Source organism: Astatotilapia calliptera, chromosome 3, assembly GCF_964374335.1.
Source record: "Astatotilapia calliptera chromosome 3, fAstCal68.1, whole genome shotgun sequence".
NCBI classification, from domain to species: domain Eukaryota; kingdom Metazoa; phylum Chordata; class Actinopteri; order Cichliformes; family Cichlidae; genus Astatotilapia; species Astatotilapia calliptera.
Window position 1 is genome coordinate 65,051,142 of NC_137424.1, and position 26,887 is coordinate 65,078,028.

Genomic DNA, 26,887 nt, shown 5'->3' on the forward strand with positions numbered 1-26,887 from the left:
TTTAATATTTCCTTCTTCAAGAGACTTTTATGGGAGCTAGTTTCCACTAATGAGAAAAACAATCTTTTTTGTTTTACATCCACTTTTGTAATTAGCTCAAAATTTTGACTCAATATCTTTAGAAGAAACAAGTTTCAAGATGACATAACTCTAAATTTCAAACGTTAACATTGACGCACCATCCTGTGGTGCAAATTGGTTTTCCATGAACGTATAACCTGGTATATATATTTCAGCTGATACCTCATCAACACTGTGCCTCTTGATGATGTTTTGAGCATAACAAAATATACAACCCCCCCCCCCCCCAAACTTATTTATCTTTTTTGTGTTTTCTTTATTACCGAGGGCACCACTGAAATTTTTGTTATGTTCTAGCAACATAATAGCAAAAAATAAATACATCTTAAAGATGTAAATGTTGCTTCTTCTCTTTTGTTGACAGCTTTTTTAAGTTGTACAACTTTTTAAACTAATTTTAATTAAGTTCCACAAAATCCCCCAGAAATCAAATATTTTTTCATCTTTTAGATATATACAAATATCTCTCTCTATACATTTCCTGTCTGTCTTTGCATGTGTAATATATATATATGATTTTGAAAACATGAAGTCAGAATCAAGACTGGTTTTTTTGCGTTAATTTTTTTAAATTAACGCAAATTAGTTTTTTTCTTACTGACTGACTGAAAGTCTACTTTCATGTTTTTCCTTACGCTACAGGGTAAGATAGTGTCAGTTATTTCTGTGAATCTGCTGGTGTGTGTTTTTAATCATTCAAACATGTTCCTTACATTTTGATTTCTTCCCTTTAGATTTGGCTTAATTGTCTTTCAAAAAAGCAGAACTAGTCATCTCTTTAGGCTTTTCAGTACTTATATCCAGAAAAACAACCAATTATGCAGTTCTTTCTTAATAAAAATTATTTATTCATTAAATAATTTTTATTCATGTCCTTCTCTCAAGACCCAAGTATTTATGTCATGAGCTTTGTTACCAAAGGAATACCTCATTTAACACTTTTTCTTTAAAAGAAAAAAAGTCAAGAGTCATACAAGTTGCATAGGAGGGAATCGAGCCCATGTTAACACACTGTCTGGTTTTCGGGCGGGTCACTGTCTTTTTTTTTGGCCTCGTGGATCTTCACGTGTGACTTGAGAGTACCGCGGTGCGAGAAGCACCTCTTGCAGATGTCGCACTGGTACGGTTTCTCTCCATTATGGGTCCTCATGTGGGTCTTCAGCTGAGTTTGGCGAGAGCACGCTCTCCCACAAATGCTGCACACAAACTGTTTGATGCCTGAATGGCTCCTGACATGGTCGTTCAGGTGACACTTGTGCTTGAAGGAGCGGCCGCACTGGGAACAGCTATACGGTTTCTCGCCGGTGTGCATTCGCATGTGAGCCTTTAGACTACCTTTATAAATAAAAGCCTTTTTGCACACCAAGCAGATGTGTGGCCTCTCATTGCTGTGAATCTTCATGTGAGTCGACAGAACGCTGTTTGACATGAAGCTTTTGCAGCAGATGTGGCAGAGATACGGCCGCTCCCTGACCGTGTGGATTTTCTTGTGAGAATTTAAAACGTGCGGGCATCTGAAATGCTTCCCGCAAACTTCACAACTGTGGGGTCGCTCCACTGTGTGAGTCAGCTTGTGCCGTCTCATTGATCGAAGATGGGAGAGAGCTTTCCCGCAGATGTTGCAGTGGTATTTCTGTAGGCCAGCGTGCTCCTTGCAATGAATTTCCAGCTGCTCCTTTAGACCAAATGATTTAGCGCAAGTTTCACATTTGTATTGTTTCGCCTCTGTTTGCAGAGACATTTGGTTATTAGAGTTGTGATATTTTGGGTCATTTGTAAGATGTCCCTTTAATGTTTCCACTGATTCAAAACGTTCTCCACAAATTCCACAAACAGCCGGTGACTCATCCACGTGACTCCATGCATGTTGAATCAAGCTGTCCTGGTTTCCCTGGAGTCCACACACTTTACAGGCTATTGTACTTGTCTGAATTGTCTCCGAACTACTTTGGAGCTCTTTTGCCTTCGAACGTTTTGCCACCTGCAGCTCTGGGTTTAATGCCACGACTCCATGTTTGTCATCACTAGACCCATTTACAGCAGCATCTTTTGTTAGCAAGAGCTGTAGTTGTGATGCTGAGCTGTTGGCCATGACATCCACTTTGGTATAGTCTAGTTGTTGAACGGAGCTGGTAAGAAACAAAGATTTTCATAAATTCATTTATGAATATTGACTGAAAAATACGGACAAGCCAAGAATTATAACAAATTGCTTGCAAACCTCACATTAATATAATAATCAAAACTTTATTTGAAATCATGATATTTAAAAGCTGTGAGGAGCTGGCTATTATGTTGGTCGATAATAACGTATTTTTAATATCAAGAATATGGAGCAATTAAATGTTTTAAATGTTGGGTACAAATAATTTTAAGACTATAGAAATGAGTGTTCCTTCAGTAGGTTTCTTTTTACTGATGGTTGCAGTTCTCAATGAGGGTAATGAATACAAATTAAAATTTAGTTCATTTTGTGAATTTATTATAAAATCAAGAATATTTCTTGGTCATGGATCAGTGTTTTAATTCATTCCAGTCGTTTTGCCTTCAAACATAATTTTTTGTGTAGATCATTTTTATTTTCTATGATCTATTGTAACAGTCTATTCGGGCACGGATGGACTGGCCCGTATAATTATATCGACAAAGAATTAAATTACATTCAACTATTAGTCCACAGGCTCGCCAGCCCAATAGGGGAAATGCACAATATGCAAGACTACCAGTCCAGGCCTGTAACCCTTTAACACATAGTGGTCACTACAGTGAACAGCTATTCAAAGGCTGTTTTCTGTATTTGTGTCAGTGTTGATGTTACACTTACACATGAACCACTACATTGGACGCTGATGTGTCACTCTATACCCTGTCACCCACTGGTCGTTTAATGTTACTATAGGTGTATGACGTGATACATTGTAATTATTGTTATTTAACCCTGTCATGCATGAATTATGACAACCTCAATCAGGATCTTTTTTCATCTTTTCATGCCTAAATATGAATAAAATACTTAAGAAAAAAAAATCCTGATTGAGGTTTTTATTTGGTTTTATGTAAAGAGTAGAGTGTCATCTGTCAACTGTTTGACATTGTGTTTGTAAATGTTTTGCTTTTACATACAAGCCAGCAATTCAAACGGTTGTGTTTGTTAGGGGATCTTTATCTTTATAGGGTGGTATACTTGCTAATATTTCATTAACAGCCTGTAAAAAGGACACACTGTTTCATTGACCTTTAAACAAAATAACTCAACATTTCTTTTTCAGTTTTTAATTCACCTTGAAATGGCTTCATCGCCTTTCATAAGCACTCTGTCACTGTGTGTTAAAGGTTTATCACTTGTGGGTAACAGGTGAAGTTCTTCCTCCTCGTCTTCCTCTCCTGTCTGTAAGATAAAAAAAACAACTTTACAAAAACTCAGAAAGTACTAACGTCATTTAAATCAGTTATTCTTCTTGTTTTAGTTGTTTGCATTTTAGTCAATCAGAACATGGTTTTAACGCAGGTCAAAGCCATTTGTTTTGGCTCATCTGACTGTATCTCAGACAGACACAGTGGGAAAAGCTTATTTTAGGACATATTTCATCACCATTTTTGCCAAATAAACACAAACTTCCATGAAGATATCTCAATACTAACAGAACCAAGTTCAGAGCAGCAATTCAAGTTACAGTTGATCTGTTATTACAGTGGAAATGTTCTGCTCTGTTCAGTGGTGTGTTCGTGCTGTCATTTGTTTTGTTTCCTAAAGAGTCAGCTGGAAGCAGAAGAAATCAAACGCACCATAAGAGGTATTTAGTTTTGAACACTTATTTATCATTTTTCCTTTAATGTTTTACCTGTTAACAGACTTTTCATGACTATAACTATATCTGTGGCAGCAGTGAGGAAAACTACTCTAGTGTCGACCTTAAGTTTGACATAGAGGACAGCCTTTTCAAGCCCGGTGGGCTTCGTGGTCCTGTAGATGTCTTCTGGTGTCAGGGTCTTCAGCATGAGCCTCTGGAGTCTCTTACTGTGGTCAGACTTGAAGATGTTCAGCGGTTTGTCCCCGGCCAGCTGAGGGAACGTGGACTTGATCATGTCCAAGAAGTCACCCTCCTTTAGATCACGGGGACACTTCAGGTCCTCAAACAGAGTTTTTTTAAACCCTGAAAAAGAAGAAACCATCGTGAGATCAAGACTTTGCAAGCAGTGAGGAAACAATGGTTATCCTGGCCGGCAGCATCTCAGAACTCTGCAAGTTCATCTGCAAGTCCTTGAACATTTAAGGTTTTTAGTATCGTTAGGTCTGGCTATTTGGTTCAGGTGCTAAGATAGGAACTTCAAATGTACCCATGTTTGAGAGCATACCGTCTTGAGAGTCCTCCAGGAAACAAATCCTGAAATGTAGATGTCTCTGTGTGTCACTGAGCCAATGTCTGCTGGACTTCTTCCTGTCAGGAGAAATGGTAGTTGTGTTAGAGCACTACATTCAGGCCAGTACTGGCAAAGGTGAAGCCGTGGTGCAAATGCAAAGTTTTTTGTTAAAACACAAAGCGTCACAATGTAAACTAACTGTAACATCCAGACTGTTGACATAAACTGTTGAAATAATTTCCCCCAGGGATCAATAAAGTATTCTGATTCTGATTGCATTTGTAACCTTGGTATTTCATAATCCGGGTGCATCAGATTTTCTCTTTTCTGCCTGGAACTCATCGACATTTGGGCCATCCGCTGCTCATCTTCATCTTCATCACGACGTAGCAGACTTGGACTTCCAGGACCCTCCATACCTGGAAACATTACACACCCTATTTTACTATTTACTACCATATGTAAGTCTGAACATCATCTTTAGTGTTGCAGCAAAAACGTATTGTCCTTAGAGTCGTTCATTCACTCATTCCTCCTTTTTCTCAACATTTAAGAAAACAAGCTTTGACAGAAAACAAACCCGGCAGATGTGTGTGCTGCTGATCCTCTTTGTCTCCGGTCATGACCACCACCTCATGGATGTCCAGATCTGTGACAAGAGATTACTTTTGTCAGTCAGATCTGATCAGTTACTTCATGTATGGCCAAACACAATATTGCTATGAACAGCTGAAAGCAACATGTATTTTTAAAGAGCAGCTTTAAAGTTGGGATTTAGTCCTGTTTATCACTCAAATAACTGCAGACTGTGGAAAATCTGACATCCTAAATTCTTAAAACTGATAGAGCAGGCTTCATGTGAACTGTGAAAACTTCACCTTTATGTTTTATATGTAAGCTCATTTCCAACATTGAAAAATAAAAATTGCTGATCAGAGCCAAGTCCAAATTTCAAATCAGTATCTCAAAATTGCGACTAACTCCTGAAAAACTGTAAATTATGAGTCATTAAGTCAAAAATGTTTATAATCAACTCAAGTTTTGGGTTAATTAAAAATGTTGACAAGCCGACTTGAAAATGCAACTTACTTCTGAATAACTAGAAATTTCAGTTATATTCAATTCAATTTTATTTATTCAGTGTCAAATTACAACATTTGCCTCAAGGCGCTTTTTAATATATGAAAAAGACCCTACAATAATACATAGAAACCACATCACACGCACTTTGGTGACAGTGGGGAAGGGAAAGCTGCAAGTTATTAAGTCAAAATTTAAGAAACACAAGTGAAAAGTTTGAGTTTTAGTAGAATTAATTTTTCATTAGCTTCAGGGGGTGGGCTGCCCATAAAGTTAAAGGAACCCCAAAAGCGGTGATTGTCTCACATTATCCTGTGAAAGCTGACTAAACGCATGCCGACTTGTTAATCCATTTCTAAACAATTGTGCGGACATTTTCTTCTTGCACTGTGAAGTCACTATATTCACCAGCTAGCGAGGAAATATTAAATGAGTCATTTTTAAATGAAGTTCGGCAAATCCGCCTCTGTCACTGACCTGTCCTCTCAAGCTTGACCCGAGGCTGCAGGAGCTCCAGCAGTCTCCTCTGCCGGTCGATCTCCTGCCTGAAGCCCGCAGCCTCCTCCTCGTAGTCGGCTACAGTCCTCTCCACCACTGCTAAGATCTCCCGGGCGGCTGTGCTCAGTTTCTCAGTGATGATTCCTCTCAGTATGTCGCTCTTGGACATGTTAGCGACGCTGTCGGGGGACTCCGAGTTGCCGCTCTTCTCGAGATAAAACATGTGTGTGTTTTCACGGGTCCGTCTGAGAGGCGAACGACACTGACCGGACGGTGTTCTTATTGTGCTGTCGCAAAATGTGTCCGGGGAGAAACGTTATAAAGAAAGCAGACTGAAACACTGTATACACACATTTACTATAAAAAAAAAACAACAACCCGTCTGGAGCATGACAGTATCTATCTATCTATCTATCTATCTATCTATCTATCTATCTATCTATCTATCTATCTATCTATCTATCTATCTATCTATCTATCTAGATAGATAGATAGATAGATAGATAGATAGATAGATAGATAGATAGATAGATAGATAGATACAGGGAGTGCAGAATTATTAGGCAAGTTGTATTTTTGAGGAATAATTTTATTATTGAACAACAACCATGTTCTCAATGAACCCAAAAAACTCATTAATATCAAAGCTGAATGTTTTTGGAAGTAATTTTTAGTTTTAGCTATTTTAGGGGGATATCTGTGTGTGCAGGTGACTATTACTGTGCATAATTATTAGGCAACTTAACAAAAAACAAATATACACCCATTTCAATTATTTATTTTTACTAGTGAAACCAATATAACATCTCCACATTCACAAATATACATTTCTGACATTCAAAAACAAAACAAAAACAAATCAGCGACCAATATAGCCACCTTTCTTTGCAAGGACACTCAAAAGCCTGCCATCCATGGATTCTGTCAGTGTTTTGATCTGTTCACCATCAGCATTGCGTGCAGCAGCAACCACAGCCTCCCAGACACTGTTCAGAGAGGTGTACTGTTTTCCCTACTTGTAAATCTCACATTTGATGATGGACCACAGGTTCTCAATGGGGTTCAGATCAGGTGAACAAGGAGGCCATGTCATTAGTTTTTCTTCTTTTATACCCTTTCTTGCCAGCCACGCTGTGGAGTACTTGGACGCTTGTGATGGAGCATTGTCCTGCATGGAAATCATGTTTTTCTTGAAGGATGCAGACTTCTTCCTGTACCACTGCTTGAAGGTGTCTTCCAGAAACTGGCAGTAGGACTGGGAGTTGAGCTTGACTCCATCCTCAACCCGAAAAGGCCCCACAAGCTCATCTTTGATGATACCAGCCCAAACCAGTACTCCACCTCCACCTTGCTGGTGTCTGAGTCGGACTGGAGCTCTCTGCCCTTTACCAATCCAGCCACGGGCCCATCCATCTGGCCCATCAAGACTCACTCTCATTTCATCAGTCCATAAAACCTTAGAAAAACCAGTCTTGAGATATTTCTTGGCCCAGTCTTGACGTTTCAGCTTGTGTGTCTTGTTCAGTGGTGGTCGTCTTTCAGCCTTTCTTACCTTGGCCATGTCTCTGAGTATTGCACACCTTGTGCTTTTGGGCACTCCAGTGATGTTGCAGCTCTGAAATATGGCCAAACTGGTGGCAAGTGGCATCTTGGCAGCTGCACGCTTGACTTTTCTCAGTTCATGGGCAGTTATTTTGCGCCTTGGTTTTTCCACACGCTTCTTGCGACCCTGTTGACTATTTTGAATGAAACGCTTGATTGTTCGATGATCACGCTTCAGAAGCTTTGCAATTTTGAGTAGTGATGTGACGTTCTGTATCAAGGCTTCGAAGCTTGTGTCGAGTAATTGAGGGGGCGTTTCCGCGATGCGCGTATCCGCGATGCTTCATTTATGGGAGGGGCTGAAAATGATGACGTCCGAAGCCTCGCTGCCCGGCTGTACCACGTGACTGGTTCATGAAGTGGTTCGAACTTTGCCGCGAGCTATGACAGAAATATAAACCCCTCAGACTTCATTCAAAATGTGGGTGTTTGATGGAGAGTTGCGGTTAGTGAGAGTTTGGAGACAGTTTGGAGGTTTATGAGAGTGAGGAGAGAAAGTCAGGAGAGAATGGAGCCAGCTAAGAAGAGGAGGATGTCCTCCCCTGTGTGGGAACATTTTGATTTTATTCCTCCCAACAAGGTATGTAAATTTCTACAGAAGATGTATTTTCATAATACTGATGGTGCAATATAATTTATGTTAAGCTGTCTTTACTTTTGTACAAGGTGAAGTGTTTGCTATGTGCCAGGGAGCTGGGATATAACAACAACACCTCATCCATGCTTAGGCACTACAGAGCTTTGCATGAGAATAAGGGGAACACCGATTGTGGAGCAAGACCAGGTGAGCCATCAAATGCAATGATAATATAGCATGCAGTAATGTTACTAAATGATATAACAATATTATACAACTGTAATAAGTTACGTGTGTGATATTTATATTTGTGCTTTGTCTTTATTGTCTTTCCTCAGGAGAACAATCTCCAATAGATGAAGACCTGGTTAGCATGGTGATTGAGGACTCCCAGCCATTTAGCATTGTGGAGGACAAAGGATTCAAAAGATTTGTTAAATCATTAAATCCCAGCTATGTTCTCCCCACTAAAAAGGTCATAAAAGCAGTGAAAATGTAGTTTTTACAGAATAAAATGTGAACAGGCAGGACTGAGGCTCAAAGCCTCAGTGTGTAGCTGTCCATACCTCAACGTTACAAAAGCACAACCACTGTCCACACCCCAACCACACCTCACCTCACAGTAAATGATCATTTCCATTTTAAGCATTTCCAAATGATCATTTTCCATACTGCCAGTATAAATATACACAGTGTACTGCATCACTACAATATAGATGTTTTACACACTCCTTTAGTTGTTGACATTTACAGGCTGTGTGCAAAAGGCCACACTCTTCAAATTCATGCCAACTAATATGTTTACGTCCAGTAGGTGTCCTGCTAGAGCAAATGAAGCTTCATGAAGCTTTGCGCTTGGGTGAACCAATTGATGAAAAGCTTCAGTGCTTCATGAAGCTTCATCTGCCCATCACTAATTTTGAGACTGCTGCATCCCTCTGCAAGATATCTCACTATTTTTGACTTTTCTGAGCCTGTCAAGTCCTTCTTTTGACCCATTTTGCCAAAGGAAAGGAAGTTGCCTAATAATTACGCACACCTGATATAGGGTGTTGATGTCATTAGACCACACCCCTTCTCATTACAGAGATGCACATCACCTAATATGCTTAATTGGTAGTAGGCTTTCGAGCCTATACAGCTTGGAGTAAGACAACATGCATGAAGAGGATGATGTGGACAAAATACTCATTTGCCTAATAATTCTGCACTCCCTGTATATATATACTTTTTTTTTCATTCCACTAAGATCCTCAGTTTGAATCCACTGGCTGACTTGGCATGCTTGCATCACTGTCGTGTTGTACAAATCCTTCTGAGAGGATTTGAACTTTGTGGCATACTGAATAAACATAGTACTAAACATAGTACTGCATAGTAAATAAACATAGTACTGCAGATGGCCCTTTATGCAGTCAGTGTGTAAACAATGAACTAAGATAAACAGGAAATGTAAAACAATGCCCAAATCTTACCCCAGAAATGTAACTTTAATTACAGTAATTTAAAAAAAAGGTGTACAGTAAACAAAATATAGTACTTCAGAGTTTCTGCTAGAAAACAGCAGCTTGCATTGGGGAACATAAGTCAACCCGAACAAAGAAAACAGCATAAAGTTGTATTTGTTCCTTGTTTCTTTCACACTTTGAATTTGCACATTTCAAAGTCTTAAGCAAGGCAAAGGGTGATCTGTATAAACAGTCTGCAGAATCTGTGGCACCAGAAACTTTTCTGGTACTTGGTGCATGCAGCAAGTCCGAATGAAGAATGAAAGACAAATGCACTAGTCAAAGTGCACTCTCAAAACAATCTGATGACATCATACCTCTTTAAAACCGACAATGTAGACTATGACCAGTGCATGGGACCCAAAGTTCTGGTCTGGATATCCAGCCACTACACTGCAAGCTCCAAAGTGTCGGCCGTTGCTCCAAGAGGTTCTTCAGACCCCAGAAATTCGGATTTCTCCACGAAAACAAACATGAATGTCAGTTTGATGTCCCCTGAAGTGATGGAAACATGGTTGTGTGGGTGTAAACAGCTGGGTTCACATCCATTAGTTTCTTTAACAGTTTTAAAACTTGGGGGTTGACTGGCGAAGTCTTTTCCTGTGTGAACTTCCCAGTCTCCTTTGACGGGAATTTGCCTTGTGGAACTTTGGTGCCTGTGTCGGGATTTATCCCAATCAATCGCCTGGAAAAAACAAATGTGTGGTCAGATCCAAAGTGACACAGGAACGGGTTCTTGCAAGCCTTTTAGCACAAAGACCTCACATCACAAATTAACAGCTGGAAAATGTACTCATCTAACCTTTGAATGAATTCCAGTGTGCATGCAGCATCGTCTTGATACTGAAGATTGAAGATGTAGTAAGTAGAAAAGACAGCAGCGAGGCCGGACAGAAAAGTCGGCTGGATGCCCTCGCAAATGATGTGCCCCTCAAGACTGATCATCCAGCGGCGAATGGAGCTTTTCGGTGATTCGGCTTAAAATCCAAATAAAATCCCACCATTAGTACTGAAATGGTAATGAGCTTATTTATTCAATATACTTCTTCAGTGCAAATGTGTTAATAAACACACAGAACCATCAAGTACATCACTCATACCCTGTCAAGAACATTTAACATCTGTATCTGACCAGAATTTCGCAGTTAGGCATGAAAATAAAGCTGTAGATTTTCCAGTCACACAGCGTGACTTCAGCTTCCGGAGTCGCGCCCATAAAATAAAATTTTAATATGCCGATGATTGTGTAGTGTATATGACTCGGCAATATATAAAACATTGTTCATGTTGACTGAACATATATTTACAGGGAACTTTGGGCATACAACTTGCAAAAGCAAGCTAGATAAGCTTTGTTTTTGTGTTGTGTTTGTTTTCTTTGGGGTGCTGAAGAGTAGCTTGTTGCAGAAGCTGTTTTTTAAGACATGATTTTCTTCTAATTTATTGACTTTGACAATTTTTTGATTTGCAAGTTATACAAAGTCTCCTGTGTTTTTTTCATCATAATAAAATAGAAAATGGAAATGGAGAATCTTCACCACTTGAAGGTGCTAAAACTTCTACTGCCCAGACAGAGTCCTCCAATATCAGAGGAGCTATGGAGAAAATTATGAGCTGGTGTCTTCCAGTGATCATCATATTGAATGTGAGTTGTGCCACATTTATGCTTTACAGCAGACAAACAGGTGAGGGTAACATTTTCTAATTCAAGATCAGGAACAACCTGCAATCTGTGAAGGTGCCAAAAAACGTCAGCATGACTCTGCCTTTTGTTTTAAGCTTCAGTCTCTGGAGACCTGTTGGTGACTTCCTAACTGGATGACGATTACTGCAGTTTGCATGGAAAATGTGCAAAAGAGACAAGGCAAGTGAAAGAAGCCAACAGTGAAACAGGGTGAAAAATATGGGGGGGGGAAAGGCAACCGGTAATTAAAATTTGACCTCCTCTAGGTCGACTGAAGGCTCATTAACTCATCTCGGTTTAAGTTGAACTAAATTTCTTGTGACTTTTAGCATTTGGCAACGGGTGAACATTCACTGTTGTAACAGGATTCTTGGGTAATAAGATAAATCTTTGTTATGACATTATAAGTCATGAGTTATGAAATTATAGTGAGGCTATTTTTCTTCTCAAGAAGCACTTAATGCTTAACGCTGTTGGCTTTTGCAATCATAATTAGGGATGTGCACCGGTGTCCGGTTCTGACATAAACTGTAGTAACCAGACCGAAAAGCAGCGCACATTTCGGTGCTTTATTTCGGTGCTTTTTTTTTCCTGAGCTGTGATACACTTCTAGCCAATCATTTTACGTTTCCGAGGATAGTAGGCGGGCCCAGGTACGTACGTTCAGTTAGAGCAGAGCTACAGATTAAAAATGTCCAAGGCGAAGCGGTCAAAAGTCTGGCTGTACTTCACAGCAAAATATGCAAACTCAGCAGCCTGCAACAAGTGCTTTAAGCTGATACTGTGATGCTGTCAAAGGAGATAACACCTCAAATCCGATGAAACACCAGGCGACGCATAGCGGTTTTTTTAAAAGCCGAGAAATGCGCCGTATTTGATAGCTTGCTGCGAGACCTCACACCGAGCGCATCTACTGCGGGTGGGTTGCCTGTTATGCAACATCCCCCAAAAACCCGAAGAGGAGAGTCCTGGCCCCTAGCCCTGCCAGTGTAGCAGAAATGATGACGGATGATGATGGCAGCAGCAGCCGTTCTTCTCTGCGTGAGTAGTTTAATGTTGTTCGTGTGTAATTTACGTTGAGTAGGCTAACCACGTTATTACATTAATGCATGTAAGGTGAACTAGCAAACATCATCATAGCTACATGCAGCTGTCCTCTTGTTTGATGGCAGATACTCCCTTCACCCTGGCCAAAAAGGCTAAAATGACCAAAGAAAAAGTGGAAAACAGTTAAACATGAGAGGTTTTTGGACAAAGTTTGTGTTTTTTCCATTGTTTAAGCACTGCTTCCAGCCAAGAGTGATACCATATATGCCCCATAGCTGCAGAAAAGGCTAACATTGTTATCTTTTTACAAAAAACCAGCTGAACATAAGAGGTTTTTGGACCAATTTTGTGTTCTCCATTCTTTAAGCACCGGTTTGAGCACCGTTTGAGCACCGGCACTGTTTCAAAAGTACCGATTTGGCACCAGTATCGGATAAAACCTAAACGATACCCATCCCTAATCATAACAACAAAAAATAAATATGTATGTCATACCGAGGAGTATCAGTCGAGGAGTTGGAGGTAGTTGGAGTGTCGTCTGTAATTCAGCTGCTGTGGCATTTGCCTAGGACACAGAGTTATGACTAAATTAATTAACAAAAACATGAAACAAATAAAACTGCTGTCTTCCCCAATAACAGAGACAACAGATACAGGTGTCACCTTTGAAGAAATCAAAAACCCTAAAATAACTCACATTTGCAAAAAGAATCAGTCCTCCGAGGGGTTCGGAGAAGTGAGCCATCAGAAGTTGCAGGATGCAGAAGGATAGTTCAAGTTTTGGACCCACTGAGAGGATGGATTGGATATCTGGATTAGTGGACTTGCTGAAGACCTCCAGGATGGTTGGTCCACACTCCTCCATTGCAACCTCAAGAGTGCGAAGCACTTTGATATCAGTGAGCAGCTCGAAATGAGTATAAAGTCCATTGTGTGTGAAAAGATAAGGCCATCGGCCCCTTAAATCTCTAATAGCCGGTACTGGGAGTGCATTTATTTGGCGGCGCTGCAGGTAGAAGGTTACTTTCATGAGTTCTTTTACTTCGTCTTTTTCTACCATGCTTGAGCCATCCTGATGGTAAATTTCTTCCAGTCGCTGGCGTTTTCGCTCCACTGTTTCATTTGTCTCCTCCGGCAGCAGGCCAGGCTCAAATCTGGCGCAGCCATAATTGTTGGTGGATCCTCTTTTCATTCCAGACAAACGGCTGTGGCGAAAGTTGCTGGTCCGTTTCAGGTTATCAATTCGGTTTTTGATTTGAATCACAAGCGAGATGTAATCCTCTTCCAGCAGCTGACCGTTGTCACACAGATCAGCAAAGCTCTGAGGGTACTTACGGACAATGTTTCGGCAGATGGTTACACACTGAGCACGTGTTGGGTTTAGCTCGTGTTTCCTCATCTCATCTGCTAAAATTCTAACCATCTGTCTCCTTGCTGCAGGGGATGGTCTCTTGCCCTCAGCAACCGCTGCTTGAATTTCCATTGGCATGAGGTCCCAGGGCACCTGGAACGTCTCTGCCCAATGTTTTCTGAAAAGGGTGGTTTGCCCGCAGCTTTCTGAGTTGTCATGTTCTTGATTTGAGAGTGGGAGTACACCAGATGAAGTGGAGCAAGGTGACGCTGCAGGACTGCTGAGCAGTGAGCTAGAGGAAGGAATCACTGGCAGGTCCAAAGTAACCAGGTCTGTCTCTGAAAAGGAAAGGGAAAAAAACACACAGTGAGCTCAATTGTCTCTTATACAAGGGTGAGCTTAAAATAAGTTAATAATATATATATTTTTTTAAATACTGCCGACCGTCAGTCCGACCCCTGAGCCTCCCAGTATCCTCCTCCTATGGTATAATTTTCTAAACCCTACATCTCCTTGTTCTTGAGTTATGGATTCTTAAGGTTTTCAGAAAACTTGACCTCTAACGGTGAGTTCAATTTAACTGGAAATTGAACTAATCCAGGATTTTTAGTAGATGCGCCTATGTCACCCTGTTTCCAAGTTATCATATTCACAAACTTTGGTGTCCAGAATGAAGACAATACCCCACTAGCCTTTTATCAACAACCAAACCAGGAACATGAGAATACAAATACTAGCAAAAATCTCACCAGAAGGTTCTGATTTTCCCTAGGATCTGAGGCTCCATAGACATAATGAATCCCCCTTAACTGTTTTTTTTTTTTTAACGGAGTAGCGCCTCCATCCAGATAGATACCCCTCTGAATAGCCAAGTTACTCATTATATCTCTAAGGCCTTGGTCAGAAAAACCTAGACATCTATCTAACAGTCAACAGGGTGGTTGCCAGTAGTCTCTGGAAGTCGCTGGCAGTCGCTGTGAAAAGCTCCCTCAGCCACAGAGGGTCACCACACAGGTAGTTGATGTTTTATTTGGCAGATTTTTCATCCTGATTCTATTCCTGGAGCTCCCAAGGGATTTGTGTCTCTTTCTGGGATTGAATCAAGGATCGTTTGCTTGTTAGATAAATGTCTAAGCACTACTAAAGACCCATTCATGCAGGTCCGGTTCAGACTGCTGCCCCTGATGTGAACCCAGATAAACATCACATAATGGATGGATCAAGAGCTGCATCATATTAAAAGGTTTTGGTAAAAAACACAGACACTTGGCTGTAGCACTCAGTGGGGAAACCAGCAGTGTTAGAATGACAAAATAAGTTAACAGAAGTAAAAAACAGTTTTAAAAACTTTCAGTACAATTTTACCATTTCGCTGTACTGACGGATTTAGTGTTCAGGGAATATATATTTTAAGAAAAAGGCTGTTAGAAATTATCAGATATACTACTATAACATTGTATAGAAAAAACTAGTGTATTTACATCAACATTACCATTTTTAAATGCTTCCAGGAGTGTCTGTAATTGAAGGGGAGGCAGCAAGTCAGCAATATCATCTTCAATGACAAATTTTAGGTCCTGGGTAGACTCCACTCCATCACTTAACAGCTTATGAATCAATGACTGTTGAGTGTCTTCAGAAATTAATGGCAAAGCTCTGAGGATGATATCCTTCAGGTCTTCATCCAAGGGTTTCCTTTCATTACTGTGAGAAAAAAGATCCACGACACTCATGAAAATGTTTTCCTCCAAGACAGAATAGACTGAACATTTAAACACACATTTCCATGAAATGATTCTTCAGTAGCTAAATTGGTAGTCAGTGTTGAATAAAAGTCAATGTAATCTGGAACAATCTTGGTTCACATTCAGCATCTCGTTTAGAAACAGGAGTTTTAATAGTGGGTTAGCAATCCAGCATCTCTGTTTCCATTTAAGAATAAATGGAATAACTAATGCTTCCTGCATAAAGGTTATCATTAGCAGCTGTGCAGTTTGGCAAACCTGACTGCCTTTCTCAAATCAGATTCGCAAATTAGCTTGAAAACAATTGACAATTGTCAATACATACTTTAAGATCAAAACACGCAAAAATTAACTTATAATATAATCAATAATATCAACAGAATGTTAAAAATAGAAATATTAAACATGTCTACATTTTACATCCACTGCTGATTAGCATGCCAGCTAGCATGCTAATCAGCAGTGTTCAGACCATCATGTCTTATAATACACCTTTGTATCTTAAACAGCTACCTATCATCCATATACCCATAGTCTAGTATAAGAGGAAAAGAAGTGATGACGCCACATCTTGCCAGTGATGCCATACCTGATAAATGGAGCGGTAATCATAATGTTTCATTACTCTCTGGGCAAAGATCAGGTTGCATTCAATAGCAATGAAAAGAAACAATAGCAGCAAAACTCTGCTAACATAACATCTGCCATCCAGCACTGGAGCTGCTCAAAGTTTTCAATCAATCATTTAATCAATCTTTTTAAGGAAGCCTGTATTTCAAGGTTTGATATGATATGAGTGAACAACAACTTCCAGATAGTTCATTTTTCATTCTGTACATCACTTTAAGTTGCAGATCACCACTGCTGAGGAGTCACGCTTATGTTGACTATAAAAATCATCGACAAGTAATTTAAAAGTCGACACGTCGTTGGAAGTTTTGTAAGATTCTGAAAGACGCAGAAGTAAGTAGTAGGTAAGTAGTTTAACGCGACGAAGGGTGTCCAAATTCGAAGACTCCTCGAAATATGGCCAAAAAAATCCACCCTCTTTTTCCCTAGATTTGATTGATGGGTCGGGTGTATCCTTCGTGGCCCAACCTATCCCAGAATTCATAGCGCGGCCCAGTTTCCAACAACGGCAGCAGCTACTTAGTTTTAATATTACTCTTTCTGGGTTGCAAAACTACATTCTCGCCTAAAAATATCTTAAAGGTTTATTTTGCAACCCTGAAAATCTGGGACTCGCCACCATTTGACCTTAGAACTGAAGAAGCTTCTCGGATGAGAGGTGAAACGTCTTCAAGCAACTTAAAGAAGTCCAGACGCTTTTCTTTACAAGCTCCTTTGACTACGATGACCTGGATGACTGAGAACCTTCACAGACAACCCAGAAAGAGTGTAAGAGTAACAAACTTTTAAGATATTTTCAGGCGAGAATGTAGCTGTGTAAGCTTCAAATATCTGCTCAATTTACCAAGACATCACATATTTGCAAAAGTGCTCCGACGTTTTCGGAGACACCTGTTACGCACCAGCTCGATAGCTGACCAGGAGGTCAAGACTCACTAGAGCCAGCGAGAACAGTCAACCCCCGGCACATCATTTTCGACTCCCCCGCGGTCTTTTGCTACTCAGGTTAAACATATATAAGTCACTTAGATAACTTAAAAATGTCATTGTTTGGATTTTTTCAGTGTTTTTTATTTGTTCCTGAGTAAATCAGTTTGGTTGAGATTAAAGTTATAGTCTTCACACAGCTGAATAAACGTCAAACAGAAAACTGATTAAACAGAAGTGTGAGATGGTCGAGAATTTACTCCAATGTCCTGTTAAATTTTAGGGAGCGAGAAGCAGACGGCTGAGTTTATTAAACTCCACTGAGACAATCTGCAAATTTCATTAAAGGTTTAATAAACTATCATCTTGTCTTTATTTTAAGTTAGCACATACCTTAAACACTTCAAGCTGTAAGCTAGCGCTGGGCGATAGAACGATAACGATATGTATCGCGATATAACTTTTACTCGATAGAGAAATTAAACTATCGCGATAGACCTCGCCGCTCTTGTCCTCTTAAAAAAAAAAAAAAGGTCAGCCAATCCAAATTAAGTAGCGCAGAGCCGAACCAATCACAGCCGCAGCGTCATGTTGCGTGACTTGTTACGTACAGCACAAGTGCCAAGCCGCACATGTGTATTTGTTTGGGAAGCAGCCAGCGACCGTACCGCCCGGGTAATGGAGGAAATGAGTGTGCCGACTAGAAAAATCAACCAAGCGTGACCGAAGGTTACCGAAGAGAAAACAGATGATGGTTCCAATGCCGGAGAGATTGTCGAACGGAAGAGCCATAGAAGTTCTGTAGTGTGAAGGTATTTCGGCTATTTCAAGTCTGACAAAAAATAGAGTAGCGTGCACTGTAAGTTGTGCCGAAAGCAAGTCTGGAAATACAATAAACTGGTGCATGCGTCACACTGTGCGCCACGTTATTGTTTCGGTGAAATGAATTTCTACAATACTGTTACTGTTAATTCTACTCTCTGCAGTGTTTAAATGCTTACATATACACACAGTTACTGTCCCTCCACACATACGACTCGGTTTTGCTTCTATTCCCCAGCTTTGTTTACTTTTTCCCACCGAGGCTTCTAGACTTCTGATTGGCCAACATTTCTGCACGGTTAGGAATCTAGCGCCACCTGCTGCTTTGGCATGTTCATAGCAGCGTTTACCTTCATTTCTGCCTTTATGTGTGGACGGGATTATTTTTTAAAACGAAAACGGAAAATCTCCGTTTTCAAAAATACCTGTGTACGTGTGGACGTAGCCTCAGTCTCTGACTGGAAGCGCTAATTCGTCATTCGGCTTTTGTCAGACATCTACCCTGTTGAACTTCATCCATCCATTCGCGTCCGCTTAATGGATGAACTTATTATGGGAAATAAATATTTAAATAAAAACAAGCTGCTGATTATTTCACATTTTACTTGTGAGCAACGGCACATTTAAATCTTACAAATATAGTTATTTGGCTGATATCGTGATAGATATCGTTATCGCCTGAAATGAAAAAAACATATCGTGATATGAAAAAATCTTATATCGCCCAGCTCTACTGTAAGCTAATGATAGTTATATAAGAGCAGACACATGCTGATGCAATAAGCTGTACGGTATACATCCAATAGATGCACGATTTGATTAGTCGACTAATTGCAAAAATAATCGGTTGCTAGTCGACTATCAAAATAATAGTTTTGGCAGCCCTAGTCTACCCATACAACAGGAAATATCAAACAGCTCAAAATATTAAAGCCAGAAGACAGCACACCAGGTAGGAGTGCAACCAGGAGAAAGCTTATTGTGTTTTTTGATCTTTACTGTTTCTGAACACCTTTGAGACCAGAGGTAAGCCGGTTTTCTACAGCAATGTCTCAAGGGAGAACATTGCAGATAATGTTTTTTGGCCACACCAATGCAGCCCTCTTCATTCTTTCTCCAAGATGTAACTTCTTTCATCTTCATCTTCAAAAAGGTTTCTAACCCATAAGATTGAAGATGGGTCAAACTACCATCTTCGGGGCAGGGCAGGGTGGGGAAAGGTGGGGCTGTGGTGGTAGAGCAGATCAGCTACTGATTGGAAGGTTGGTGGTTCGAACCTTTGCTTCCCCAGTCTGTATGCCAAATATCCTTGGGAAAGATACTAACCCCAAGTTGCCCTCCGATGCGTCAACTGGAGTGTGAATGTTGGTTAGATTGTACTTGAGGTTAGAAGTCCTTGTGTGAGTGGGTGAATGAGGAATGTTGTAAACAGCGCTTTGAGTACTCCAGGAGAGAAGAAAAGCGCTATATAGGAATCAGTCCATTTGTCACTGTCCATTTCCAAAATGCAACATAATAAATGCTATGAAACTGTGTTTTCATTCTCCAATTTTACCGTTTTTTATTAATCACTTACCTCCTGTGCAGTGTGGTTTGTTCAGAAAAGGATGAAGAGTCTTCAGCACCATCAAGCTTATTCACATCATCCTGAACATCCTCTGAGGCCTGGAAAGTTTTATAGTTTTTATTTAGTATGGGTTTTGTAATTAATGGTTTCTGACAATGCCATGTGGAGGGATTAAGAAGGACAAAAGAAAAATCTACAAAGGCAGAAATGCTGAATCTGACACAGTACCTTCAATCGAACAAAGAGGGTAGCACTCCCAGTTGACTGGACAGCCTCTTTGATCTCCTCAGTTGTCAGTGACTCCATATTTAGAAGCTCTAGTATCTTGTCGTCATTAGATATCAGGAGCTCCAGAGGTTCAGCAGCAGCCAGCTGAGGGAAGGTTGACCTCAGCTGAGCTAGGAAGTCAGCCTCCTGAAGACCTCGAGGAACCTGCAGCTCATGAGGCAGGTAATTCTGAAACACTGGGATAAAACAGGAAAGAGTGCTAAGTTGCCAGCTAACAGGGAGCATCACACCAAAACCTGACAATTTCATTCAAAAAACAAGAGCTCAGACGTCTTAGACAGTCTGTTATCAGCTGCAAAGCAACTACAATATTTATCAGATATTTGCATTAAAATGGTCCAAAAGGCTCCAAGAGCACAAACACAATCTAGAGGTCCAGCTGAGGTTCAGGAAGCAGCTACAGCCACCTGTCAGTCAAAGAGACCATGTCCCCAACATTAAGCCTTACCACTGACAGCCTTGCTTGAAATCCTCTATCACGGTACCACTACCAAAAAATGACCACCATCAGCATTCTGAATGACTGCTGTGTAGTGGCTCGTGCTCCAGTAATCATGAAGTGCTTTGACAAACTGGTCCAAACTCAGGTCATCACAAGCTTCCCAAACCATCCAGCAGCATGCCTACAGAGCTCTACAAAGGACCTCATAGTCACAAATGTGTCCTGACCACCCTAGGAGCTATGCTCGGCTACTCTTTATTATTTCAGCTCAGCATGTGATCACAGTGGTGATAACTGAATATTGTACTGGACAGATAAATTAAAAGGCTTTGAACTTACGATTGGGCGAGATGGTATCCATCTGAGGGTCCTCCACAATGTGGACCTTGAGATGCACGTGGGTGTCTGATTGACTGATCTGAGGTTTCTCAGACTCAACTCTGGGGAAAAGAACAAAATTGGATTGAACTGTTGACATAAATAACAAACTCTAACAGCAGCAGCTTACTCTTTTCTTTGACTCACTCAGTGGTCAGTGTGGTTGAATCCAGGCTGGGTGGAGGAAGTTCAGCAGCGGTAGCATCTTCTCTCTGTAGAGACCTTTTCTCTGGACCCTAAATTTCCACCAAAAAGTAAAAGAATAGTTTTTTTCTGATTTTTTATTCAGAACAACATGCTCTACATTTAAACAATGTTTTCACCCTGATGTTAAATTGGTTCTTGCAGTACCTTCAGTCGGATGTAAATACCAGGATTCCTAGTCCTGTTCTTGCAGATCTCTTCTGCAGTCATACTCTCCACTCTTGGAGGAATTAGATCGTGGTTGCGACCAATTAAGATGGTAAAAGGTTCACCAGCAGCCAGCTGAGGGAAAGTGGACCTCAGCAGAGCCAGGAAGTCAGCCTCCTGAAGACCACGAGGAACATTCAGCTCATGAGACGGGTGATTCTGACACACTGAGAGAAAACAGAGAAGCTCACAAAGTCAGAATCAGAATGTCTTTTTTGTCATTGTCACAGGTAGAACGAAATTAGAATTGATCTCTGATCAATGCATCATCCATACAAATGTAAACTTTAAATAAAATTTGTAAAATAAAATCAATCCCCACACACATGCCTCAGTCAGTGCATAGATCACTTCAGGAGTAGCGTGATGGACATTTTTTAGTAGCAGCATCAAGACATATTTTTCTGATTTGGTAAAAGCTGTGTTTGAGTCTGTTTGTCCTTACGCTGATTGCTTTGTACCGTCGGCCCGAGGGCAACAGTTCAAACAGGGAGTGGCCAGAGTGTGAGGTATCTTTTATAATGTTACGAGGTTTTTTAAGACAGCGGGTAGTGTGACTACAGTCAGAGCAGTTTCAGTCATCGACAAGTTAGAAGACATGTTTTCCTGAATCAACTAATAAACGGGTAACTCAGCAAACCTGCACAGAGAGCTGGATGACTAGTACGTTGGACTCTTGAGACATGCAAAGCCTCTAAATCAAGTTAAGGAGCTAATAAGAGGTAGAAAACGTTAACGGCATCAAATCCTTCCAAAGATCTTTGAAGGTTAAAAGCTTTAAACTTACTTATATTTGTGATCTTATCAATCTTAGGGTCCTCAAGGATGCGGATCTTAAGTCTTAAATCTTCTGGACACAGTGACTGTTGTATGTAGAGGGTAGATCCCCGAGAAAGTCTGATGATTTCCTCTGGTGTCACAGAGTCTCCTTTCAGAGGTTTAAGTTTGTTGTGCTTGGCCCTTAAAAAAAGGTCAAAAGGTTCATCTCCAGCCAGCTGAGGGAAGGTAGACCTGAGTAGTTTCAGGAAGTCAGCTTCCTGCAAACCACGATGAACCTTCAGCTTGTGAAGCGGGCACGTCTGAAACACTAGAACACAGAGGAACGCTGAGAGATCAGTTCAATTTTTCCAGTATTAGGAGAAAGAAATCATCACTTTCCTGTTGTACTTTCACTAAATGTTCGTCTGATACTACTTTCCAATTGAATCTGGAATCTGCTTTCACAGTTTGGAGGTACCAGTGGTGACATGGGCTCCTAATGTTCCAATCATCACAGTGAAATCTTCCACATCTGCTCCAGAGTTTCATGTGTACTGAGGTGTTTTCATTGTGTTTTATAATGAAAATATTCTTGGTATTATAGTACATATTTCTTTATTAATATGTTACAATTCTTAGACCAGGGAGTAGTGCAGAAAGATGAAGATGTCCATGTAGAGTGCAGGGAGGCAGCACAAACGGTATATGTGTCCTGACCAATGTTCCCTCTAATTTTTCATGTGTCTGAGCGAACACACAAACTCCCTGAGCGATCCCTTGGACCATTGTGAGCGACATCAGACGTGTGCACTGTGGTCATGCCAGCATCGAATCCATCCAAGTTACATGGTTTATTAAAATAATCAAATTATAGCATTTACATTTACATACAAGCTCTGACTTGTATTATGGGTATGAGTCTGGTCTGGGAGATAGTCCTGTAACGCTCTGTCTGCAAAATACAGTTGATGTCGGGCAGTTAATTATATAGTTACTTCTTCAAAAAAGTTACTGAGTTTTGCAAACAAAGTTTTTTGCAACTGTTTACCTAAAAATGCAACTAAGGCATTTTTTAAAAAAAAACATTTCAAACTATTTACGGAACAGTCAGCTGTTCTGCATCAAATTTGATGCCCCCCCATTCCTAAACCACTAAATGCCATATTGCCATATCATGTTTTGATTGGTCGACATGGTACATTTTTCGACGAATGGGAAAGGGTGGGGGCTTTTTGGTTTTGTCTTTGCTCACAGGTGGAGAGTGCTTTCGAGCGTTTTCCTTATAAAACGCAGTTTTTACCATTTCTTCCCGCAGTAAATATAAACAATGATAATATTCAGGAAGAAAACCAAACATTGCAGATATTTTTGTCATAACTCTGGTTTTACGTGGCCTATCAACACAATTTAAAAACTGGTATAAAGTCCACACTTATTCCGTCAATTGTTCTGTCTGTCCTGCTCACATCTCCAATGGTTATACACTAACGTGGCTTCACGCCACATCAGTCACGCCACTTTGCTAGCTAAAACACCGGTGTCGACACATAAGGACGCTGTCATAGCCTGTTAGCGATGTTGATTAGCTGCGTATATACGAATGTGAATCGCATTATTGGCTGGACTATGGGATAAGGTGGCATCGGTCTAACCCCATACGGGAGCAGCCAGTCACTTACTAACACTGCAAAAAACAGAATTGTTAAAATATTTACTTTAATTTCAATTCAGGTTAGATTTTTTTTTGCGCGCAACCTAGATTTTCTGTACGCAGTACGCAGCTTAGAGGGAACATTGGTCCTGACCAGGGTTTCAGCTGCTCTCGAGCATTACTGGCATCAACAATTGTGATTTACAAGGTGCAAATGACTGTTTTTGGTATAGAGGTGTGGTGGAGACCATCAGCTTCACCTGTGTTTAATAGACCGATCTCCGAGCAGGTAAAAGGGTGAAAAGCACTTCAGAACTTACCTAGTAGGTAACAAGGTGATATACGGCTTACATGTGCTGCATTTTTATAGCAGAAACATCTAAATTTCACATCATGTTTGCTTTAGACTTACCTTGTTTTGACAAAACATTAATCTTTCGCTTTTCCAGGATGCGGATTCTGAGATTTATATGGGTGTCTGTCTCAGTGGATGGAAGATCTTCATGATCTTCATCAGCATCTTCTTTCTGTTTTACAGAAGGTCGGAATTTTCTTCTCAAATCAAGTTGTCAATGTGTTGTAATCTTTGGTAACGCTGTTGAGATCAGTTAAATCTTCTCAGCACAGTACCTGCAGTCGTATGTAGAGGGTAGATCCCCGAGAAACTCTGATGATTTCCTCTGGTGTCACAGAGTCTACTTGCAGAGGTTTCAGTTTCTTGAGGTTGCAATATAAGAAAAGGTCAAAAGGTTCATCTCCAGCCAGCTGAGGGAAGGTAGACCTGAGTAGTTTCAGGAAGTCAGCTTCCTTCAAACCACGACGAACCTTCAGCTTGTGAAGCCGGTACATCCGAAACACTAGAACACAGAGGAACACTGAATCAATCACAGTGAAATCTTCCACATCTGCTCCAGAGTTTCATGTGTACTGAGGTGTTTTCATTCTGTTTTTAACATTTAAATTTCACATCACGTTTGCTTTAGACTTACCAGTATTTGAAAGCACTTCAATGTTTGGGTTTTCCAATATGCGGATTTTGAGATCTATGCAATTTTGTGATTTGCTGATTCGACGTTTGCCATGTTTTTTTCTCCTCTTAGACGGAACTGTTTGAGTCAAGAACCTAAGGAAAACACGGAAAAACGGGAGCTGGGATACAAAAGATAACACATATACTTTTGTACATAGTAGACATTTATGCACTTGTCTTTTAACCTTGATGTTGTTACATAATCCAGCTCTGTCGTGTATCCTTCCTCCTGCTCTAAATATTCATACTCTTCATCCTCTATCGGTGCCTGAAATCCCAGGCTCCTACTGTCGTCCACCCCTAGGAACAAATAAATTCTTATGTTAGTCACAATTATGTGTTGCCCGGCTCAACAAGAACTTGACCGTTTACATAACCGAAAGGGAGCATGCTGCTACTATCTACTGTTTGTGCTTTAAGAGGACATGAGCTAATGTATCTTTTCCATTACAACCTTCTCGGCTCGACCCAACTCAGTTAAATTGTTTTTCATTACAATCAAGTACTGCCTATGTGTGCAAGGTCATTACAGCAATACTACTAAAAGTCCCATTTTGCATACAACAAAAGCACAACATCACACTGGAGAAACTTGAGGCGATGGTAGACCTGCTGTGTGGTCTATAGCTTTTTGTCAGATTTGGAGACAGGCTTTGAGGATTTGATTTTTGTGAATGACATGCTCTCATGAGTCATCGAGTGACAAAACTGACTAGCCAATCGGTGGAATGCAATCTGTTGACGTTACATTTTCAGATTGACTGAATTGCTTTGGCTGAGTAGGTACTAAAAAAAGTACCTGGCCCGAGAAAGGACCCAATGGAAAACCATATAAACTTTGTAACACGCATTTGTTACACCATATCTACCTCTCTCTCTCTCTCTCTCTCTATATATATATATATATATATATATATATATATATATACATACATATATATATATATATATATATATATATATACATACATATATATATATATACATACATATATATATATATACATACATATATATATATATATATATATATATATATATATATATATATATATATATATATATATATATATATATATATATTAGTGCTGTCAAAATTATCGCGTTAATTGTTTAGATCAACGCGAAATGTTTAATGCATTAAAAAAATTTAACGCTGATTTTGTTTTTTTATTAATTTCCTGTAATCTAAGACCTTTAAATTCATGAGCACCTCTGGAGGAGGGGGCAACAGTGTGCTATGCTGGCGTTTGGCCTGACAGAAATGATTAGAAGAAGAAGTGACACCATGCTACTATCTAGCTAACACTAGCTAACACACGCAAGCATGGACGAGGACGGACTTTTGGGTGGAAAGTTTCTCTTTAAGAAGTTGCCTGATGGCTTGTTGGACAAAACGAGAGTAAGATGCACAATTTGCAAAGCTGAATTCAAGTACCACCGAAGCAGTTCATCACTGGCGTATCACCTGAGAGCAAAACACCCAACTGAATCCACCTCTACGGGACCTCGCCAGTCTACGCTTCAGGAGTATGGTGCTTGTGGACGAATAACAAAAAATGTGAGAGAAAAGGTAACCAATTCCTTGGTTGTTTGGATAGCTAAAAACTGCCGACCAGTTAGCATAGTAGAAGATGATGGACTGAGAGAAGTCATTCGTGCTGCATCAGGAGATGAGTGTTACAATCTGCCCTCGAGAGGAACCATTGTGTCGAGACTGCACACTTTGTATGGGGACCAGAGGGCTCAGCAGTCCAGCAAGCTTGTGCAAGTAAGGAATGTCGCTCTCACCGGAGACCACTGGACTTCGGTGAACAACGATAATTACTTGGGGGTCATGGCGCATTTTATTGATAACGACTGGACTATGCAATCGTTTGCACTAACAGTGAGTAAAACTGAAGAGAGACACTATGCTGAGGCGTGTGCTGACCATTTTCTGAATGTTGCAAACGAATGGAAAATCAAGGACAAGGTAACCACGCTTGGCACCGACAGTGCTCGTAACATGGTTGCAGCCGCCAGACTACTTCCATTTGAACACATGCCCTGCATGGCCCACATTCTGCAAAGAACGGTCACAGTTTTAATGACAGCGCATTTGAAAGGGCTCTGGCCAAATGTCGCAAGATTGTTGGACATTTTAAGCATAGTCCAGCAAACGCTCAGGAATTAAAGGCACAGCAAGCTGCACATGGACATCAAACAGAACCGCTTGTTCAGGACGTTCCAACAAGATGGAACTCCACCCTAGAGATGATCAAGCGGATCCAGAGAAACAAATTTGGGCTGACCACCATCCTGACTCAACAAAACAGCAAGGTGACTATGTTGACTGACCAGGAGCTTGACAGACTGCAAAAGCTGGAGGAACTACTGGAACCTTGCAGGTAAATACATTTTGTTTCTCATGATTGTGTGTCTATCTTTGCATTCTAGCTTTGTTT

General features: G+C 40.4%; 2 protein-coding genes, 1 long non-coding RNA gene and 1 pseudogene across 6 annotated transcripts in view; 2 read left to right on the plus strand and 2 right to left on the minus strand.

The window, feature by feature from the left end:
- Window positions 1-908: 908 nt before the first annotated feature.
- Window positions 909-6,387, minus strand: LOC145419244 (uncharacterized). Of its 3 annotated transcripts, none has more exons than XR_013903790.1 (7): window positions 6,001-6,387; window positions 5,024-5,092; window positions 4,730-4,862; window positions 4,438-4,520; window positions 3,924-4,235; window positions 3,363-3,469; window positions 909-2,210 (listed from the first exon to the last, which is right to left on the minus strand). XR_013903790.1 is itself a non-coding variant. In XM_026163195.2 (7 exons), the coding sequence occupies exons 1-7, from the start codon at window positions 6,242-6,244 to the stop codon at window positions 1,085-1,087; spliced, it is 2,004 nt and encodes a 667-aa protein (XP_026018980.1). In that variant the 5' UTR covers window positions 6,245-6,387; the 3' UTR covers window positions 909-1,084. The 3 variants fall into 3 exon arrangements, 2 of the variants coding, with proteins under 2 accessions (XP_026018980.1, XP_080150057.1); XM_026163195.2 differs by having other exon boundaries at window positions 3,994-4,235; XM_080293931.1 differs by lacking the exon at window positions 909-2,210 and having other exon boundaries at window positions 3,339-3,469.
- Window positions 6,388-7,999: 1,612 nt separating this feature from the next.
- LOC145425588 (uncharacterized) lies at window positions 8,000-8,945 on the plus strand. The gene is made up of 2 exons (XR_013906312.1): window positions 8,000-8,407; window positions 8,539-8,945. It is a non-coding gene; the product is annotated as an uncharacterized LOC145425588 (long non-coding RNA).
- Window positions 8,946-9,671: 726 nt separating this feature from the next.
- The window catches only part of LOC113019453 (uncharacterized), a 35,713-nt gene continuing 18,497 nt past the window's right edge, over window positions 9,672-26,887 (minus strand). Inside the window, exons 11-25 of the mRNA XM_026163179.2 lie at window positions 24,626-24,740; window positions 24,400-24,533; window positions 24,041-24,267; window positions 23,823-23,937; window positions 21,788-22,087; window positions 20,941-21,167; window positions 20,737-20,825; window positions 20,551-20,651; window positions 19,710-19,945; window positions 19,491-19,579; window positions 15,283-15,494; window positions 13,137-14,128; window positions 12,935-13,004; window positions 10,511-10,685; window positions 9,672-10,393 (exon numbers count right to left, since the gene is read on the minus strand). Coding sequence (XP_026018964.2) covers window positions 10,189-10,393; window positions 10,511-10,685; window positions 12,935-13,004; window positions 13,137-14,128; window positions 15,283-15,494; window positions 19,491-19,579; window positions 19,710-19,945; window positions 20,551-20,651; window positions 20,737-20,825; window positions 20,941-21,167; window positions 21,788-22,087; window positions 23,823-23,937; window positions 24,041-24,267; window positions 24,400-24,533; window positions 24,626-24,740 — 3,287 coding nt within the window. The 3' untranslated portion in view covers window positions 9,672-10,188. The remainder of the gene's footprint in view (window positions 10,394-10,510; window positions 10,686-12,934; window positions 13,005-13,136; window positions 14,129-15,282; window positions 15,495-19,490; window positions 19,580-19,709; window positions 19,946-20,550; window positions 20,652-20,736; window positions 20,826-20,940; window positions 21,168-21,787; window positions 22,088-23,822; window positions 23,938-24,040; window positions 24,268-24,399; window positions 24,534-24,625; window positions 24,741-26,887) is intronic.
- LOC145426097 (E3 SUMO-protein ligase ZBED1-like) overlaps window positions 25,768-26,887 on the plus strand; it is a 2,028-nt pseudogene continuing 908 nt past the window's right edge. The window contains exon 1 of the transcript XR_013906859.1: window positions 25,768-26,830. The product of XR_013906859.1 is annotated as an E3 SUMO-protein ligase ZBED1-like (transcript). The remainder of the gene's footprint in view (window positions 26,831-26,887) is intronic.

What these genes read in the sequence shown, in the direction of transcription:
- LOC145419244 (XM_026163195.2), bottom strand. Translation starts at nt 6,244, where the DNA reads ATGTTTTATCTCGAGAAGAGCGGCAACTCGGAGTCCCCCGACAGCGTC. An exon ending in CCGGATTATGAAATACCAAG is followed by an intron (nt 4,521 to 4,729) that starts GTTACAAATGCA and finishes TTCTCCTGACAG; the next exon opens with GAAGAAGTCCAGCAGACATT. An exon ending in TCCTCTATGTCAAACTTAAG is followed by an intron (nt 3,470 to 3,993) that starts GTCGACACTAGA and finishes TTTATCTTACAG; the next exon opens with ACAGGAGAGGAAGACGAGGA.